The sequence below is a fragment of the Drosophila navojoa genome, chromosome 4 (assembly GCF_054131105.1).
Source record: "Drosophila navojoa isolate 15081-1374.11 chromosome 4, UAZ_NAV_1.0, whole genome shotgun sequence".
NCBI lineage: Eukaryota > Metazoa > Arthropoda > Insecta > Diptera > Drosophilidae > Drosophila > Drosophila navojoa.
The window spans coordinates 8,414,819-8,435,516 of record NC_142892.1 but is presented as its reverse complement, the minus strand read 5'-3'; the positions used below and the strand labels follow the sequence as shown (position 1 = coordinate 8,435,516).

Sequence of the window (20,698 nt, the reverse complement as noted above, 5' to 3'; positions counted from 1 at the left end):
TATGAAGTCAATCCTGGGAGATTGCTGTCTAACTTAATTCGGGCCGTGTTCAACGAGCCACTGAAAGCCGCAGCTAGTCTAACCAACTCCTTCATAGCACACGCACGCTTGCACACACACACACAGACACACGCATACCCTCACGCACACACTGGCATAAATCCGCAGCTAATAATATACGGCTTTTGTTTATTAGATTCATACATTTTGCAGGCAACTTGTGTGAAGCGTGCGTGTAGTGTGGGTGGTGTAGTGGGTCGGGGCGTGGCACTCATTATGTTTGCTTTTATGGCCGCACTGCGTGCCTCAATGGGGCAACCAACACCTCCTGGCAGCCAGCCTTCACAGCAGCCGAGCCTCTTTCAGCGCCAGCTTCTGTATGAAGTGATTTTAATAAAATTGGCAAAGCGTGTAGCTGGGTAGGTAAAAACAACTTGGCTAATACAACCGAGTGGGCGATGGGTGATGGGTGATGGGTGGTTCATGGACTGTGGCAAATGGCATGTAAATCCTGACCAGAAATCGCTGCCGTTGGCACATTTTTTCGGTCTATGACGGAATCGAGCACAAATTGCATGATTTACGTAATGGAATAAATAAAATAAATTGCTTAATTTACTGATAAATTACTTCAGCACACACACAAAGGCAGAGTGTGTTTGGTTGACACACACACACTGCTTATTAAACACATACCTTGTTTGTATGTGTTGTGGTTGGCTCCTTTGGCTTTTTACTTTGGCACTTTTTGTGAGATTAATTTTGGCCCCGGGGCAGTTTCTAGCAGTGCAACTGCCCAACATACAGAGAGGCACAGCCACACACACACACACGTATCCACATACGTATGGGAATGGATAAACTACGGCTACTTAAACTACAAACAAGCAGCTCTATGGCCAGGCAGGGACATGTATACACCTGGCCACAGCCAGCACTGACCTTAGCCTGGCCAACTAGCTGCTGGACGACGCATTTGCAGAGCCAGAGCTCCGGCCGAACGGCCCGCACCGCCGACCAGGCTCGTATATTTACAAAAGATTTATGCCAAAAGCTAATTTCATGGAAAAACGTATTGTTCTTGCCAGCTAGCGTATGAATGTGAGTGTGTGTGTGTATATATATATGTGTGGGTGTGGCTGGCTGTGTGTGCTCATGTTTTTAGGTCGAACAAAGGCAGTTTGCTGTTTAACTAAAAACAGTCTGTCCGCTGTGAGACTTGACTCGAATCTAATTATTTATGTTAATCGCTCTCTAAAGACGTTCAATATATCAAATTTGCACAGATTTATTATGTGCAGCCAGATACAATATAAAATTTATCCACTCTATAAATGGACACAGGTGTATATACATCAGTATATGTAGGCGTGTGTGTGTGAGGCAAAATATATTTACGGTCGACTGCCTAATTATTATAATCCGTATATTATGCACCACTATCACGGATTACTTTCGAAGTGGTTCATTAAAATGGATTATAGGAATCCGTGCGTGCGTTGGCTAAGTTGCCATTCATAAGTTTAAATTATTCAAATATATATTTCACTCTAATCAAGTGGGCCGTTCAGTTCGGCCATTAAAGCGTTGCAGTTGCCAGGAGAGCTCAAACACGCTCGCAGCTGACTGGAGCCAGCGTGACGGGCGAACAAACTAATCGAGAGCCAGTAGGTCACTGCGCTGCCAACAACAACAAGAAAGTAAAGTAAAGCAAAGCAAAGCGAAACAGAGCGCTTGCAATTTGCCCTAGCTAATCTCAAAGGATATAAGCTGTAAAGCAGCTCTCCGGCACACTGGCACACAGCCCACCCTCGCTCTCTGCCATTCTCCCTCTCCCATTCTGCCTCTACCTTGCCCAGTCTCCATTTGCTCCACTTGCTACAATCAGCTCTCTCTATAAGTTTGAATTTTCAATTGAAATCTGCTCTTAATATACCCCCAACAGTGCGCACTTACGAGTGTGTTACATATACAAATGTGTGTGGGTAGGCGTGTGTGTCTGTGGGTGTGTCGCCCATGCCGCAGTTCATGTGTCACAGCCATTTGACCCCAAGCTGATAACTGAGAACAACACGATTCAAAAATATACACACAGGTGAACTCATTCCGGTACGGCCAAAGCGGATATTCAAAATTTAATTAAAAATTTCATTTTTGCAATTTTTGTCTCGCAAACTGTGGATGCCAGAGCCCGGGCGTAGCCCGATGCCTCTGCATTTTCAGTATTGGCAGCATTAAGCAGCGGCTCACCTTCATTTCTATGCACTCGCATTCCAGTTGCACCACTGCGATGCGGTGCGGTGCGGCGAGGCGCGGCATACAGTGAAACTCAATTATGACAACTCATAGCATCAGCCAGCACACTAAAATGCCAAAAAATTCAATTATCTTCGGTTCGGTTCGGTTGGGTTTGCTCGCCAATGCGATAGATCGCGCAGGCCACGTCCACTCTGCACGGGCCGGAGTCCGTCGCCAACGAGCATTTTGTCATTTCCAAATTTGTCACTTGACATGTGGCAAAAGCAACAACTGTGGTATCTGGACTGCGGCGACGCGAGGGCGAGCGTGATTGCGACTGATGTCGGTTGTTGGTGTTGGTTACATGGCATTCAGTGGCATAATGTTGGCTTTAGCATTAATGTCAGTCAATGCCGTGGCGCGGCAGCGCGGCAGCCAGTCGTCGTACCCGTGGGAGATATTCACGAATGTGATTTGAAAATCAAGCATTTTTTTCCGTTATGTTTCGTTTTCTCTTTTTTGTCGCTTACTGTGAATGCGAATAAAGCGTATCAATCATTCAGTCAAGCATCAAGTGAGCTGAAGTGTATAGTAAATGTCACTGGCATGGCCAAAGGCCAAAGCCCAACGTACCACCTAGCACATGCCGCATGCCGCATGCCGGGTGACTGTGGGCGACCGGGAGACTGGTTGCCCTAACCGTGTCCGGGCTAGTCGAGCAATTCGACTTCCGTTTGCACAGGCATTTCCGTTCGCCTCCAAATGACAGCTTCGACTCAATGGCTTCAATCTCTAGCTGCCAGCAGCTATGTTTATGCGTTAGCCCTTGCTACGTATTACAAATTGAGTAGCATTACGAAGGGTGTGTGTATGTGTGTGTGTGTGTGTGTGTGTAACTACAAAGTAAAGATGCGTTTGCCCATTTGTCATTCTCTCAGTGCTCTGCCAAAAGAAAAGGATTTTTATACTCTATAACTAAGATGCAAAACTAAGCACACAACATTTCTTTACAAATTCATGACATTACACAACATAAACCTAGCCCCAGGGATACACTCGAAGAAATAATCGAAATTATTTACCAAACATTTCCTGTTCAAACCTAATTGATGCACGAAATATTCTTTGATTTAATAAAGAAAAGAAATCTTCATTTCTCTTGGATATTTAGAATTTTTGTGTGATAATTGATATAAACTCTCCTTGATCTCTTTGAAATTCCTGTGCAGCTTCTTTTTCTGTGTTTGTTTAATATTTGCGTATGTCACCTTGCCTTTGGCCTGGGGCCAGCAGCTTATGTCCTCCTCTGCCTCTGTTGCCCACCTGCTGTGTGGCGTTTCGTGGAGACGATTCACCCTAGGTGACATATTCACTTCTTGGACATTTTGATTATTTCAAGCGGAGCGAGAGTCCGTTAGAGAATTTGCCATTTTGACATGTGCCAACTACAGACTTCTCTCTCACTATCTCTCTGTCTCTATCTCTTTCTGTCAGTCGACATGTGTGTGTGTGTGTGTGTGTGCTAAATGGTAATTTGTCTGGCAGACTTGGCCCTTGTGTGTCTGTTTTGAGTGCTGTTATTGCCAAAAATTGCATTTCGTTTATTAATTAAACACCAATTTAGCTGTCGCAATTCAATTACGACCCTCTCAAGCGTCCATTTCGCTGCAGTTGGCGGCGCCACAACAACAGCAACAACAACAACAGCGCATAAATTCACATATTGCTTATTTAGTATGCGTTATCGCATGGGTAACTGTTATTTTATTACCACCAATCGGACTACCAAATCAATTAGGCTTTGGCTAAATATTACGTATACGTAATTATGCATATGCACTAGAGCTTATGCATTGCGTTACAAATTACGCTCATGTGGCATTGCCTAATGCTGATGAGTGTATCAACTAGATTCCTTTCCACTATATCATATATGTATATTCAATATATCTTCTAGTTATTCTCGGTACACCCCTGATATGCCCACTTTCACACTCTATGTATCATCATCGCAATTTCCATTTATTTCACTTGGTAAACAGAGGCTAAGACAGCGCTTATCTCGCCGTAGATTGTGTAACGTCGCTCTAAATAAATGGTTGTATTACAATGATTTTTTAACGGATATTTTTAGGTATTTTTGTTTCATTTTTATGTTCACACTTAACTTTGCGCTGTGTTGTTTGGCTTTAATCAATTTTGACGCCAATTTGTTGGTTGATTCACAAAACAAAAACAGGAAAATGCCTTTCATTTAGTTAACCCAGACCCTACTTGTTGTTTGTACGCTGTCTATTAAAAACCCCAGGGACCCCTGTCCCCATTACTCCTGCAATTTTTTTCCATTTTTACCCTAGCACAACCGTTTTCAGCAATTTTCCCTATCGTTGTGTAGTCACAATCCCAAAACAACAACCAAACAACAACAACAACAACAACTTCCGCGAGCATATTCAAAATTGAAACATGGAAAATCGCAAAATGTTTTTTAGCTGCGCTTTCGCTCAGTTTTTGTTCAGTTCATTTTTTTGTTAGGGAGTAGGCGGGTCATAGTTCATTGTTTTACGTGACGTATTGTTGGATAAACAAATGTTTATGTTTTTGCTTACTAAGCTGTGTATTTGTTAACACTTTGTTGTGTCTGTCGGGACGAGCGTTGGGGCTGGACGTCGATGCCTGCAATCTTACTTTTTTGACTGGATATCGGACACCGAGCTGCAAAATGAATTTATTTCAACGTCAGTTGCCGAGAGAGCCTTTTAAAGCAGAGAAACCCGAATTTGTGCACTCGCCACGCCACTCGGCCATGGGCCCATTGAAAAGTGAAAACTAGATTTGACGGTCAGCTGGCTAATTGAAGGTTGCCCCACCAACTGTAGATAAAAGCTGCACGCTAAGAGTCGAGCTGCCATTTAAAGCAACGGCTACTGTTATTGCTGCAGCTATAGCTGCTACTGCTGCGTGCCACACTAAAAAAATTTACTTAAACTTAAAAGCATTTGCTTTTAATTAAAAATTTCCACTTGCCGCACTTTGCCGCCGCACTGGGAATTACAAAAACTAACATTGTTTACACACACACACACACATACTTATTCTTACACATAATCAATTTTGCTATGCAATTTTAATTACAAATTGTGGGCGTGGTGGTCAGCACACACACACACGCAACCCATTGGGCATGCCTGGGCGTGTGTAAATAGCTACATAATGGATACGCAGCTGTGTCCCAGAGGCGTGACCACGCCTCGTTGACATTCTTCGAGGCTGGCAGTGATGCGCAGACAGTGTCTGCAAGAAGTTAATACACATGACGTGCAACAAATTATATTTATCGCGCATCGCCAAGCATCAAATTATAAGAACGCAACGGCAACGGCAACGGCAGTCGCAGCAGCAGCAGCGCGAAGGACCTCAGCGAGGCAGTTGCTACTGCTGCTGCTGCTTCGGCTGTTGCTGCTGCAAATTGATGCTTAAGGACAATTTTCACTTCATTACACGCTGGGGCTGCTGCTGCTGCCGCTGTTTCTTCTTTTTTTTCGCGCTACCCCTAGTTACAACTATTTTTCAAGGAAATTTTTTCTCCGGCTGTGCCGCTGCTGCTGCTTGCCTGCTCGGCGATTAATTCTCAAGTGTTGCTTAAGCAGCAAAACATGCAGCAGCAACAGCAACAGCAACAACAACAATTGCAGTTGCTGCCACCGTGAAATTACAAATTGCGCCCGGCGGCACTGTTGCCGTCGCCGTCGTCGTAGTCGTCGCTGTTGCTGCCGCCACAGCCGCAGCCGCTGCCGCTGCCCGCTGTGCACCTTTGCATGCCTAATTTAATAAGAAAAAGTGCCAGCCTGTACATCATTTAAAAGCAACATCTACACACACACACACACACACACACACTCGGCCATAATTAATTGTGATTGATAGAAGAAATTAGTTGCCAGCGGCTTGGCGGGTTGCTCGACCGGGCTAAAACAGATGGCAACGCCAGCAACAGCGGCAGCAGCATCGGGCCAAAAGGCAAGATGAAAAATCATTTCACAAACTGTCCCAAAAGCCAGCACACACACACGCACACACACACACCCAGGCACACATATAAAAAGTGATCCGCACACCTGCACACGGCAAATGGGACATCATAAAGAAACTCAATTTGTTGCCGCTCGAGCGATTTGTTTGCCACGCAAATGAACAAAACGAGAAACAAGCAAAATGGCCAAAAATGTAGGTGTTACCTTTTGGTAAGTGTGTATGTGTGTGTGTGTGAATATGTAGGAGATTGCATATGCAGCAAAAAACCGTTGGCCATTTTAATTTATGTCGCCTGGCAGCGCTTTGCTAAGCTGCTTAACATTTGGCCCAAACACCCGAAGGGACACGACCATCTGCCTCCGCCCGAGGCGGCTACAGCATAACCTTAAAATATAGCCAAAGACTAAAAACAACGGCTTAGCCTTAGCCCAGCAATAGCTTTGCTCTCTGTCTCATTCTTTCTCTCTCACTGAGCGTGTGTGTCTGTGTGTGTGTGAATATAATACGGTAGCAAATTGAAAATAAACGTTTCGCGCTGACTAAAAAACGCGCTGCTACTTTTTACATCGTTTATCTAAATGTGTGTGGGTGTATGGGTATGGGTGAGTGTGTGTGTGTGTGTGTGTGTGTATCTAGGTGTGTGCCTGCTTGTGCCATAAGCCCTTGCAGTTGGCTTAAAAAACGAAAAGTTTCTGTAGAAAGTTACTTGCCAATATCTCACAGTAATTTGCTAGAAGCTTTGACCCGCTTTTTCTTTTTTTTTTTTTAAATTTTTAAATTTAATTTAGCTCTTTTTTAAAACGTAAAGAATGTTTCATGTGTATGTATAAATTTTAGTTCGATTGCCAAATTTTATTTGTTATAGTAATCGAAAATAGGAGTGAAGGAATCGAGCTACAGTTGATCTTGAATCTACTTCATGATTGGCTCCACACCTTTTACATTTCAGATAAAACAAAAAACAAGATCAGTTGCTATACGATTCGTAGCAAGAAAGTCCACAGCTGTAAAGGTTCGCACTGAGTTTACATGTTGCATTAGGATCAAGCCACAAAGCTCTGCTTCAATAGCTCTAAAGACATTCATCAGCCACAAACAATAGCTAAATATTTTTGTTTCGCAGCAAAACCAATTTGAGCTTACAATCTATTGCAAAATTAAATTTGCAAGCACTTTTAGGACTGGCCACAAGAAATCTTGAATGTGAAGCACAAAAGCATTGCATGGCTTGTTACTTTATTTTGGAAATTGCAAATGCCAAATGGTGCATCGATTTGGCTGCAATTGCAAAGTTAAAAGTTATCACAGCTGCACCGACTGTGAGAAGCCATGTTGATTGTCTAGAGCTCGCAACTGATGCCTCGTCCAGATATGAGCATAACGTGCACTGTCCATATCAAAACTTCATATATGCAGCATCATCTGTCGTCCTCATCTGTCCGATGGCTCTCTTCCTGCTGCTGCCGCCTTGAATTGTACTCCATTTCGCATAAATGTCGTTTGGTTGATTGCAGTTGAAATTGCTGTTGATAAATGCAACGCAAATGCAATGCTCGCCCCACTCTCTTTTTCTTTATTTTTCTTTCACTTTACGGCTCTGTTGTTTTCTTCCAACTGGCTTTTCGTATCAAATTGTTATTTCGTATATCGATTTACCTATTGCTCAATGCCAATTCCAACAAAAATGAGCTCGGAAAATATTGCCCGATGCTGCGTGGATCCATTGCCTCAAATAAATTCAAAGAACTTTGAAAATGTTAGAGAAAACTTTTATAATTAAACGCTAAGCTCTCTTGGATATTACTCTACACGTAATGATACGAGTGCGTGCTTTTTCTATCTTATATCAAGTTATTTTTTACTCTCTGTTGCTGTTTCTGTTGCTATTGCTGTTGCAGTTGCTGTTCGAGGAATTTCTAATTTAAAGTTGCAAAAAATTATTGCAGCTGCAGCATAAAATCGCACGTTTTGGCCAAACTTGAGTAAACAAACAAATGCGCTAACATGGCTGAGGGCCATCAACACGACCACGCCCCAATGAGGAAAGCTGACTGCACTACCCGGAAGCTGCTAGCTGCTAGCTGCTAGCTGCTAGCTGGGCAGCGCGTAGTTTACGCTCATTACATGCCACCAATAACTAGACACTCACACACTCACATATATATAGATATATATATAGAAGGGGCAACACTTTGCCGGCAGCACTTAATTACAAAATGGTTTTTTGGCCAAGAGCGTAAGAAGCAACAGCAGCTGCCAGAAGCCTTAGGCAAGCATCTCACTGTGTGTGTGTGTGTGTGTGTGTGTGAGTGGGTGTATGTGTGTGTGTTAGTGTGTGTGCATTATTTCGCTTGTCTGGTTGCTTTTGTGTTGCATGCAGCTGCAGCTGCTGCTACGTCTTGCTGCTGTCAATTGCAACATGCGACGTTGCGCTTTTTGTGCCAATGATGATGGGTACAAGTTCCTCCAGCCGGAGACACACCCACGCCTCCGCAGCCCCCATTTAAGCTGGCTGTCACAGGCAGCTTAATAGGTTTTTGTTGTACCCAGACATTTATGCAAGCCGAGCGCATACAACAAGTTAGGGCTGCCAGCCCACCTAACCACCCAGCTAGCTGGCTTCTTTTTTTCCTTTTCTTTTTTGTGTCTACTTCGAGCTCCTCGAGCTTGGTTTTTGTTTGGTTCTGTTGATGGTTTTTAAAATTATTACATCTTATTTACAATGTGCGAGCTGTGGTTGGGGGCCGCCCGAAGAGGCGTGGTGGCGACATGTTGTTGCGCCTGCTGCTTGTAACAAAAGAAATGTTGCAAATTAAGCGCTCGGCTGCATGCGCCGCACAACTTTCAAGTGCGCTGCAAACAGAACAAAGCAGCTGCAACAACAACAACAACAACAACAACTGCAATTGCAGTAAAATTAAATAAAAAATACTCATGTTTCTTTATGTGGCATGCAATACGCACACCCAGACACACACACACACATGTATCCATGTTGGTTGGCTTGCTCGTAATTGTATTTCAACATTTTTGCCGTACTTTGCTGCGTATACGTGATATTTTATTATGTTGCTGCATTTTTAATGCCACAACAAGAACTGCGCGAAAATATGTCATCGCTTTACAAGCGCTTTAACCGCACAACTCTTTTCTGTTTCGCCCTTATTTTATTTGTTACTGCATCCCCGTTCGGCCGCCCCCCCCCCCCCCCCCCCCCCCCTCGCTGCCGTTATTCAAGTGCGGCAAACTCATTTTGCGAGTCGGTTACTTGAAATTGGATTAAAGTTGCTTGGGCGCTACTCTCAGATTTTTATTTGCTGCGCTGCAAACTTTTTAACAGCATTTCGCTTGAAGTTGGCTTTAATACATGTTCAGTTAACATGCCAGTGGCCAGAGTGGGCGGAGCTGAAAGGTAGCTGCCGAGTGTCGAGTCTCATTTCATGCACACGACAATATCTGTGAAAATGCCGGTAATAATATTTGAGGTGCTCCGCAATGGCGCCTGCAATGGCATATGTATACTGCACGTTTCACTGTTAGACAAGCCTGTAGCCTGTACACTGTCGCCTGTCGTCTGCCCCTTCCCCTTCCCCTTTCCCGGCTCCTCCAATTCCTGCATGTCTGCCACTTACACGCTGCCTGCCATTGGCCACCTCGAGCAGCGCCCCAACGGCCAACGGTCCGCAAGAGCAAAAGCTGACCCAGAATGCAACTTGTGCCGGTTAGTTGGCTCCGTGCATGCGTGTGGGTGTGTCTGTGTAAGCTGAGCTGGTGCTGAAGCAATGTTTTACTAACCACAAAATGCTGTAACTAAACGCGCTCTCACACTCGGGCTAAATAGATAGAGCTAGGCAGACACGAAGCGTACAGCACTACTTATGGACCACTTGAGGCAGCTGCAGCAGGTAAAACTGCAGCTTGTTTCACAAAAGGCTCTGTTTCGTAACTTTGCCACACACACTCACACATGTCTATATATAGACACCCACAACATATTGTTATGGCTGTGCCAAAGTTCTTGGCCCCAAAAATTGTCAACGTTTTTGGTTGCAATGTTTAGCACATTGACAGCATAAACTTTAACTAACATTTTGAACGGGCAGCCGCATCCCAAGGCGCTGGCACATTAAATAGTTATAAATGTTTGCAAAATAGTTGCTCTTTAAGCCAGCAACTTTTCCTGATGTGAAAATATTGAGATTTTTATCCACAAAATACTTTGCTCTGAACGCCAATCTAAAAGTTTTTGTTTATATTTTGTTATATTCATTTAATTACATTCTAGATTCACAGAATTGTTAAAAACATAATGAAATTGGGCTAAAGTCTTAGCTCTTTTGTATTTAACTTTTTTGTATATAACTGAAATTTTTTTCCTATTTTCATATTTTGAATTCATCTCAAGGCCCAATTTATTTCTTATTGAAAGCTTTGCCGATTGAAAAGTGGAGCAATAAGTAATATTTTATATAGCACTTTTCCCACTCAACTAATAAAACTTGCTGACAGAGTATTGTCCCAAATATTCCAACCAGACTTTAATTGCCTGCAACTTTTGTGAAGGCAAAAACTATTTGTAACTGAAAGTAATATAATTTGGCTTTTTTAATGTTCGGCTTTAGGACTGCGGCTGCGGCTGCGGCTGCTCCAGTTGAAAACTGAGTGGACGCTAAGTGCACTTTTGCCTAATTTGGCAATCATTTAGGCACTCAGTGGGTCAATCAGTCAATCAATCAGCTTGACATAGGCCAGGCAACATAATCCTAATTCAATTGCCCGGCCACGTAATGGGAAAAGCCGAACAGCATCGGCTCGATTGGCAGAGCGTTACGTCTGGTCGGAGTAATATAATCTTGTCGAGCACTGTGCGGCTGTTTAATCAGGCGTCAGACATCAAAAAATGTAATTCGAGGTGCTCGCACCGCTCACTGCGTATGAGTGATATTCTGGTGTAAAATAAAAAGGATTTGGCTTAGCGAGCCAACGATTTGGAAGCCAGTGAGTGCGCATCTGCGGTGCTTCGATAAAATTCGTTAGATAAATCAGCAGAAAAATGTGGAGAGTGTTGGCGCAACCCTTTGAGCACTTGCCAGGCCAGCAAAACTAATTGAAATCCGTACGAAAACTCATTTATTTGCTGGCCGAATCTGAAATCTTTGCAGCTGGCAGGCAGGCCAGTCAGGCGAGTCAGCCAGGCGGCAGCTGGCAGCGCAGTTAATTTAAATATAATATTTGAGTTGAGTGGATCGATAAATGTATGAATAACGCCAACTTTAAATTATGCTTCTATTAACATATTCCAATATTCCAAGTCTCATGCTGACGTATCAAATAAAAGTTGAGTGTCCGGCTTGTCCCTTCTTGCATAATTCTTTGGCTGTGGGTGAGCAAATCCGTTCGATAACGAAATAAATTGCTTTCGGCAAATGCTTAGTGCTTTGATTAATAGCAACAAGCAGCAGGAGCAGCAACTGGTTCTCGAATAAAGCAACTTCTGTCCGCACTTTGCTGGCTGGCTGATTGCTCCTTGTTGCTTCTTCTACTTTATTCCTTACTGATGAGCGCACATTTACTTAAATGTGTTGCTTCTGTGTGTGTGTATGTTTGTGTGTTTGTGCCGTACGAATTTAATTGAGTGCTAAATGGCACGTAAACTGATAGGTCAACACACACACACACTGACACACACACACATCTGGAGCCAAGCAAGCACAGTCGGACGCCACAGACAAACTTTTGCCATCGAAGGCGTTGCCAAGGACATGCGCTAGAAAATCCAAGTATGTGCATCAATGGTACACGTCTGTCAGCAATCGACGGCAAGGACAAGCACTTTTCTCGAAATTGTGTGGGCGTCAATTAATTTCTTTATACATATAATGGAAACTTTACATTTGTTAGCCCGGCCCGGAAAAGTATGCAACACTTTTTCGATTTTCGCCCTTCGTTCGTTTGGCGAAATAATTTGCTTGCCGAGTGCGTCACATTAGCTGCGCAATTTGTTTGGTAATCCCCATTTGGCAAGTCTTTGTGCTTGAATGAGCAGCAAGGCCTTGTCGGCCAGCTAATCCCTAGTGTTGAATGAGAGGGCATACAACGTCAACACGTGCAAATAAAGCATTCAAATTGAAGTCAGAACAACGTCAAAGGCGCCTTGACCGCAATGACTGAGCTGAGGAGCCGCTCAGCGCTCTCTGTCGTTCACACTGAATCTCAGTGTGGGTTTGACTTATACAAACAGTAAGCCACAGAGATAGAGATAGAGAGAGAGAGAGAGAGAGAGACACACCACATGCCACACATTAGCCACACACATTAAACGAGCTCAGTCGCCGCACGTCTCAAGTTTATCAAAAGGCAGGAAAAAGATGAGAAAAACTGGGAGCGAGAATGGAGCGCGCTAAAGGCAAACAGAGTACAGATGAATGGGGTTATATAGATACACACACATAGGCAACAATGGACAGAGATAGCACATAGGCAAGCTAGAGCAACACGAACATAACCTCACTTAATTCATTCGTGATTTATTTGACTTACTTTCGGGGACTTAAAATGTGGCTGTAACTGGTCTTCGGCATTCCGGTTTTGAGCTGTTCCACAAAGAGGAGAGAAAAAACAGAAACGAAACTATTTTTGCGGTCTGCCCATAGCCCACCGAAGTGCTAAGACTTGCTTACAGTCGTGGCTCTCAATTAAAAATTCCTCTTGAGCTGCTCAGAATTCAATTCAAATTTTCGGCACAGATTCTTGTAAGCCTTGGCAAAAGCCAGCAAAACCGCTGATAAAATGCGACAGCAGCAGAAGCAGCAGCCACACACTCACATACACACACATACATTGCTAGAAAGTTGGCTAAGCCATGCAAAAGCAAGTTTCAATTTTTTAGCTCGAAACGGCATTTTGTCACTTTGACAAAATTGTTGGTACTTTTCGAACAGGGGCTTAAACACAGGGGGCTCGGTCCAGACGGAGGCTGGGCCTGGTTGGGGGGCCTGGATTGGGGCCCAACTTGTCGTTCAAGTGACATTCAATTATTATTTCAGGCAGGGCTAAAAGTTTTGCAACAAAACGAAATTTAGCTACAAACGAGCAACGACAATATTGTTAGAGAACTGTAGGGCACTGAGGCAGCGATAGCCGAGGACACAGAAACACGAGCAAACAGTCAGACAGTGCGACAGAGAGACAGAGAAACAAACAGAGAGACAGGCAGGCAGTCAGGCAGGCAGAGAGACAGACAAACAGACAGACAGACAGACAGTTAGATAGCTAGTTGGATAAGAAGAGAGGCATAATGCGTATTTGCGCATTAAATGCAAAACTTGGCAAATAGTTTGTGTGCCGAAAATAAAATCAAAACAAAATCCAACAGAAATAAACGGGAAAAAAAAATTAAAATTAAATGAAAATCAAAAAGTTTTCAATTGCATTTGATGAAAAGCGAGCGACAGCCAAGACAAGGACAAGCCAAGCAGCTTTAAGCATGAAGAAGCTCAACTTTGTTTTAAGCTTAGGCCGACTTTTAAACCAAGAAAGTTACAAAGATAGAAGCATTTAAAGTTTAAGCCTCAATTAAGCTTCAGGCGGGGGAGGCGACGCTGCAAGCACGAAAAGAAGAATATGAAAGAAGTGAGATACAAAGGTTGTGAAAGCTTGAAGATTCGAATTCATGAGGAGCTAAAGTTATCTTTGGTTTTTACAACTCATTGGCAAAAGTCAAACTATACGAGATGTATGAGGTATTTGTAGAGTCTTTATAGGTAGATTTTAATGCACATTCGCAAAAAGTTGTTGCATGCCAAATGGCTGGGAGGCGGTCGAAGTGCGCGCTGTTTTGGGCAGAGCCAGAAGCATGCAGCTTAAAATTAATGACAGCGAAGTAAATGTCAGCGCAGAATGAAAAACAAGCCCGAAATGCCAGCCGCAACTTTGCCAACCGCGACGTAATTGTATGTGTGTGTGTGTGCGTGTGTGTGTGTGGCAAAAACAATAACAGGACGTGGACAAGGATGTGAGCGTGGACGTGAACGTGAATGTGAATGTGAACGCGACTGCAGACAGGAGCGGGCAACTTGAGAAGGACGCTGCCGACTGCGATGCATGGTTTCCGGTTTTTGTTCGCGCGCTGGTATTTTCCGTGCTCCGCCGTGCCCTGCCCCGCCGCGCCGCTCTGCCACGGCTCTGCCATTGCGTGCGCGAGTGTCGCATATGCACATTTTATTTATAAACTCACAGCAAAGTAGAAAATAAAAAGCGTCCAGCTTCGAGCTCTATGCACCTCAGCGGATGGCAGCTCGCGGCCCGCCCAGCGAGAGCTCGGCCCGCCGCCCCCTTTGGGTATTGCATGTGCAGCGATAAAAGTGGTAAAATGCTTATCAAGCTCAAGCCGGATGTGCACAGTGTCAAACAGCGGCAAGCAGGAGCTGCACGAGTAGGTAGCAGCAGCAGCAGCAGCAGCAGCAGCGGCAGCAGCTGCAAATAGTTTTTACGGCAACTGTAATATAAGCGGTAGTTTAATGCATAATTGAAAAGCACGCAAAGTTAAACAATAGAGCGCCCAGGGAGCCCCGTCACACTAAACACAAGCTGACTGCAAAAAGGGTTTACACTGAGAGAAAAAACAGCGGGCAATCACAATGATCGAAATGAGGAAATCAAACGCAAATGGAAGCACTTCCGACCCTTGGGTATAGGAGACAGATAAAACATATTGATTGAAATATGAAATCAAATTGAAATTATTTAAAATGTTGTAGAGCTCCATTTATAAAGCGAACCCTGTAGACCTACAGCTCTTCTGGTTCAATGATTAGCCATTCAGTTTTTCTGGTTTAGCACTTGTGTTGACCAGTGTTAATCGTGTTAAAGGGCATCACATCGCTTCACTGACCATTTTGCTCGTATTTGACTTAATTTACGAGTCACAACACGGCAAGCAGCGGAAGCGGAGGTTGAGGGGCGGTGCCGCCAGCCAAGGAAAAGCTCTGGGGAAATTTGTGTCAAATCACAATTTAATGGCAATCAACATTTTTGCTATTTCGCACTTGCTTGCACTTGATAATGGTAATTATTTAACAATAAGAGTGCGATGAAGCACGAAAGAGGAGCGTTAATGAACTGTGTAATGTTTTTACAATTATAAGCGTGAAAAGGAATTGAAAATCGACACATTGAAAGAAGAGCGTAGCTAGAGTGGGACTTAACAATGAGTGCGATTATATATATATATATATATTTTTTTGTATATATATGCTAATTGAATGCCCACTTAAGCCAAATCAGGCCAAATCGGCGCTTTGTGTCACACTTGAGCTGCACTTAAAGAGCGCTCTCTCAGCCGTCAAACATTACTCGTCTTCATCCGGCGACTGCACAAACAAAACGCGCTATAAAATGTAAAAATACTGCCAAAGTATGCAAAGCTCCTCATAAAAACACTCAAAAACTAACGTGCATTGCAGCCAGGCAGCAACTGTTGGATGCTGCTGCTTCTGCTGCTGCTGTTGCTGTTGTTGCTGCTACTGCTGCTCCAACAGCCATGTCCTGCGTCCTTAGTCGCCTTGCGGCCTTCCTCCTTTGCGGTGTGTGCGTGCTTTTGTCTGCGCTTCGGTCTATGTCTGTGTCTGGAGCTACTTGCTTAGCTACTTCCTGCCGCCTCTACATGCCCTGGCTTCCTTCCTGAAAATCCATCAGCGCTAATTTTGCATATTTTACTTTTACTTTATTTTTTTATCTCACACTCTACGTCGCTCTATCTCTCTGTCCGTCTCTCCGTCTGTCTGTCTATCTCGCTCCCGCTCAAGCATCTCTCCTGCTCAGCACTTTATGCGCTTTTATTTGCTTTAGCCGGCTTGTGACTTGTGTTTTCATAGCCGCAGCCCAAAGATATTTTAGCTATGCACAGTTGAGGGCAATCCGGATTCAGTGGCCTTGTGTCTGCTCTGATGATGAATTATGTGCGCCACGTACGTTATTAATAATTCCTGTCCTGTCAACAAATACATTGTTACATTTGCCCACACACCAGCCCACGGTCCACCAATCTTCACGCCTTTCCTAGCCGCAGGCTCTGCTCACATTGCGTATGCGTAATATGTTTATTTTCAACACTGCGGCCAGATATTTATTAAGCAGCTGCTGCTGCGGCGCAGCTCCGAAAAGAATAACAACAAAGCATGCTTTCAAATTGAGGCCCATAGCCAGCTGGTGGGGAAGGGGAAGGCGTGGCGAGGCGTGGAGATCTGCAAAGAAATACGGCCGTGACGCAAATCACGCTTTAAGCAACACACAGCAGATGACGAATGCCATTTTGTCAACACGGAGGTCAAAACAGCTCGAAGATGGGGAAGAAACAACAGCTTAAAGCTTATTAAATTTATTAAATTCAATCAAGCTAAACGTCTGCAGCTAACACGATCGACTCACGTAACGCGCAGCAGCTGCGGCATTACGCATACAACGCGTGTTACGTCATCGTCACGACTGAGCCAAGCCAAGCTGTGAGCTGTGAGCTGAGAGCTGAGGGCGCTTCCGATGTTTGTTTGCACGTTGTATTGAGTTTCAAGTGCACAAGTTAATTGCTTGAAAAATTGAACTCAATCAATTACAAGGGCACGCGACGTGCATATGTGTGTGTGCGTGTATGTGTGTGTGTGTGTGTGTGTGTATGTGTGGTAGCGTGTGAGGCGGAGCACAGCCAAGGCGTTGGCTGCCGCGAGCAACTGTTTTATTACAAGAGCATGCCAGCACATATCGCGTGCATCACACGCATCGAGTGTGCATGTGTGTGTGTGTGTCTGTGTTAACACTCCACTTAATAACGGCAATTAATTATATTATGTTGCATACTTAAGGGCGCGGCAGATATTACATGGTTTTGGGGAAAAAACTTAAAGTTGAGCGCATTTAATTGGATTCAATTTGCCAACTCTCAGCTCGCAACTCCCAGTTTAGCTAATTATTTTGTGCTGTGCCGTCATTTGCATTTAAATATCTACAGCAGAGCAGAGCAGAGCTGACGTCAAATCAAATACCGGCACTTTTGGGGCCAACTATGGCCAGGCCAACGCAAACAGGCGCTGCACATTAATTAAATATTTATGTGTGCTGCACACACACACGCACAGACAGTCACAAACAAATAAACACATATATGTGCTAGAGCTAAACAGAGCGCAACAAATAAAGAGACAAACAGCAACAACTACTTGACTTGCAGTCAAACTTGCTGCACACACACACACACACACACACACACACACACACGCATAGACACATCCTTATACAGTCGCTTATTGTTGAAGTACAAATTTAATATCTAAGCTAAAGACAATGCAATAAAGTTGAAATTAGTTCGGGCCATAATTTCAGGTGAACATCCGGAGGCAATGCAAACTGGCTCATCCGGTTGCCAGTACAATTGGCTGACAATTGTCATGCTGCTGGGCCTCGTGCTCGGCTACAGTCAGCGGCAGCAGCAGCATTGTGCCACACTTGCCGCACCAGCCGCCTGCAACAGAGACGGCGTCACGCTCGCGGCCAGTGAAAGTGACAGACGCAGAACAGCAGGAGCAACGACTACAGCAGGAGCAGCAGCGACACGGACTGCTGCTGGCCATGGGGCAACAGCTGCTATTAGCCACAGTAACAGCAGAAGCAACAGCAACAGCAGCAGCAATAGTAGTAACGATTATCAGTCATGCCACGCCCACGCCCACGCCCACATCGAAACCAAACGCTACTGTCACAGATGATCGCAGAGCGGCATCGAATGTGGAAACTAAACAACGCATCCGAATGCGTTAGTGTGTCTATGTATGTAAGTGTAACTCTAGCTCTGTATGTGTACGCGAATGTGTGTCTGACTGCCACGGCTAGCTAAATATTGGCTTAGTTAAGCAAGCCCAGTCCCGTTTGCCAGTTCTAAACTAGCAAGTCGCAACTTTCCCGGCACCCTAGGCGAATGGACTAACATTTAATGTGTATTTTGTATAGTTTAAGCAGCGTGTAAATAGCAAATAGCAAATAGCAAACTTATTAACGTAATTGCAACATCAAATGTATCACATTACAAACAAAACGAAAGTATGAGATAAATTAAAGTAAATACAAATAAATATGAATACAAATATAAATTAATGCGAACATAAATACAGAGATTTTTCGCAAATGGCTCTTTAAACAAACACATGAGCCCGAAGCCAGAGCGAGGTGCATTAAATAATTAGATAAAAAACGCAGCAGCCACAGCAGCAAATACCAGAAGAAGATGACAGGAGCGGATGGAGAAAAAACTGCACCACTCAGATTGAATTGCCATAAAATATTTAAATTAATTGCTATATCATGATATGCAAATATTTGCGTTCATATTGGCAATGCCAGCTCAAATGTGATTCTTTGTTTGTGTGGAAAAAAAAAGAAAAATCAGTTTTTCAATTCAATAAATGACAATTATTTTGCAATTCGAGTGTGGCAAAAAAAAAACCTGAAATATTTGGCAAACATTCTCCCTCCCTGCCCCTCTGAGGCTTCTTCAAGTGTATGCGCGCTGCATAAATGTGTTATTAAATATTTGCACTGAGGCCTATTTTTCACATTAATTAAATACTGTTACCGCAAAAATATAAAAAATTATGGCTTTAATTTCTTATTATTGCATTTCTCACGGAATTACATTTTTTAATTATATTTGCTCAATAAATGTGTACATAAAATATTTGTATTTTTGTGTGGCAATTTGATTTTATGTTCTGTGCGTATGCAAATTCAAATAAATTAATTTAATTTAAAGTCACTTGACGTTTGCATTTCCATTTGACAATGCCGATTGCTAAATCACAAATGAAAAAATAAAACAGGCCATAGAAAAAATGTTGAACTATTTGTTCAGTGCAAACACTACAAATGGCTCAATTATTGGCTACAATGCAATCAAAAATTGGTAATGTAATTAAAAGTTGTTTGAATGTCGCTCAGGCTGCAGATATACAGATGTAGCTGTGCCTCTGGATGCGGATACGGATGCGAATGTGGCAATAGCTGCACGCTGTAATTCATATTGGACAACAATGAAATTATAATGAAATTCAATCTAAAGCCTCATTATAATTGGTTATCAATATTGTTGCTGTTTGTGCAGTGCAGCCAAGCGCCAGAGTAATTGTCTTAATAATGAAAGCAATTAGTTGCATTCCAATCAGTATAAGCTGTAAAAATTAATGTTAGTACACTCTACATATGCATATAATATAAACGTAATAATTACAAAACATGTCTGCCTAATTGCAAGCATGAAATACGATTAAGAATTTTCAGTTTTCCAAATTAATAAAAATAATCAAAAACTCTTCCTTTTCCCAGCAATTGTAAGCATTGAAACTCGTCTAAACATACTGTAAAATGTTAATAAATTATACATATACACATAGAGTATACATATATATACATATATATATAGTATAATTGTACGCTAGCCCAAATGCTACGATTATGGCATTAATTCCAGTTATATTGTAGGTCATCAGACAAAACAAATTCCTGTACATTAAAGTTAATTAGTGAAACTTTCGAGCGCGTGTGCGAGTGTGTGAGTGAGCGTGTGTGAGAATGTAATCCCAAAATAAGCTATATAAACTACCTATACTTAAATTATTATTAGATTTAAGCCAAAAAATTATGCATCTGAATAAAGCAATTGAATTGTGTGAATGGAAGCTAACTATACATAAATATACGAGTATATATACACCATAATATACTTTTAACTGTTGCATTCGAATACGAGTAAATTGATAAATAAACAAACCAACGTAAAAACAATTGATCAAAGTGTGTATTATAATAGCATGCCATAGAGCATAGTAACATTTATAACTGGGCAGTCGAAATCAATAACAAAAGCATAAACATAAGCATCAACAAACACATAAACATAAGCATAAACAACTGTGCACACGCGTAAGCATTGACATAATATAAGAAGACTTAGCAGAGCATATTACAACAATAACGGAATTCATAGAAACAATAACAAAAGCCATATGTAAATGCTGTCAGCAGAGTGAACAAAATAAAAAGAAAAGAATTGCAAAAGAGGAGATAAAATAAAACAGAAATTGTAAACTGCTGTGCGTGTGGCACGTGCCACTGTAGCAACAAGAATAGCAACAACAGCAGCAACAACATCAACTATGTACATTAAACAGTGCAAAACGAAGAACAATTAAACATTTTTTTATTTAAAAAAAGAAAAGAAAAAAGAAGAGAAATCTGAGTTTACGTGTTTTGATAACTTATGAAGCGGATGCTTTTGCAAACAAGTCGTGCGTTTCTTTTGCAACGAGCTGTTCAATTATAGTGTATGCAAACTGTGTTGCGCCACTCCTGCCTGTCCTGCCCGCACCTCCACCTGTTCTCGACG

General features: G+C 42.8%; 1 protein-coding gene across 2 annotated transcripts in view; it reads left to right on the top strand.

Moving 5' to 3' along the window:
- dpr6 (defective proboscis extension response 6) overlaps positions 1–20,243 on the top strand; it is a 91,487-nt gene extending 71,244 nt beyond the window's left edge. Inside the window, exon 7 of one of the 2 annotated variants that reach the window (XM_089258940.1) lies at positions 17,629–20,243. In XM_089258940.1, coding sequence (XP_089115066.1) covers positions 17,629–18,029 — 401 coding nt within the window. In that variant the 3' untranslated portion in view covers positions 18,030–20,243. The remainder of the gene's footprint in view (positions 1–17,628) is intronic. The other variant, XM_018100781.3, reaches the window with a different exon arrangement.
- The last annotated feature ends 455 nt before the right edge of the window (positions 20,244–20,698 follow it).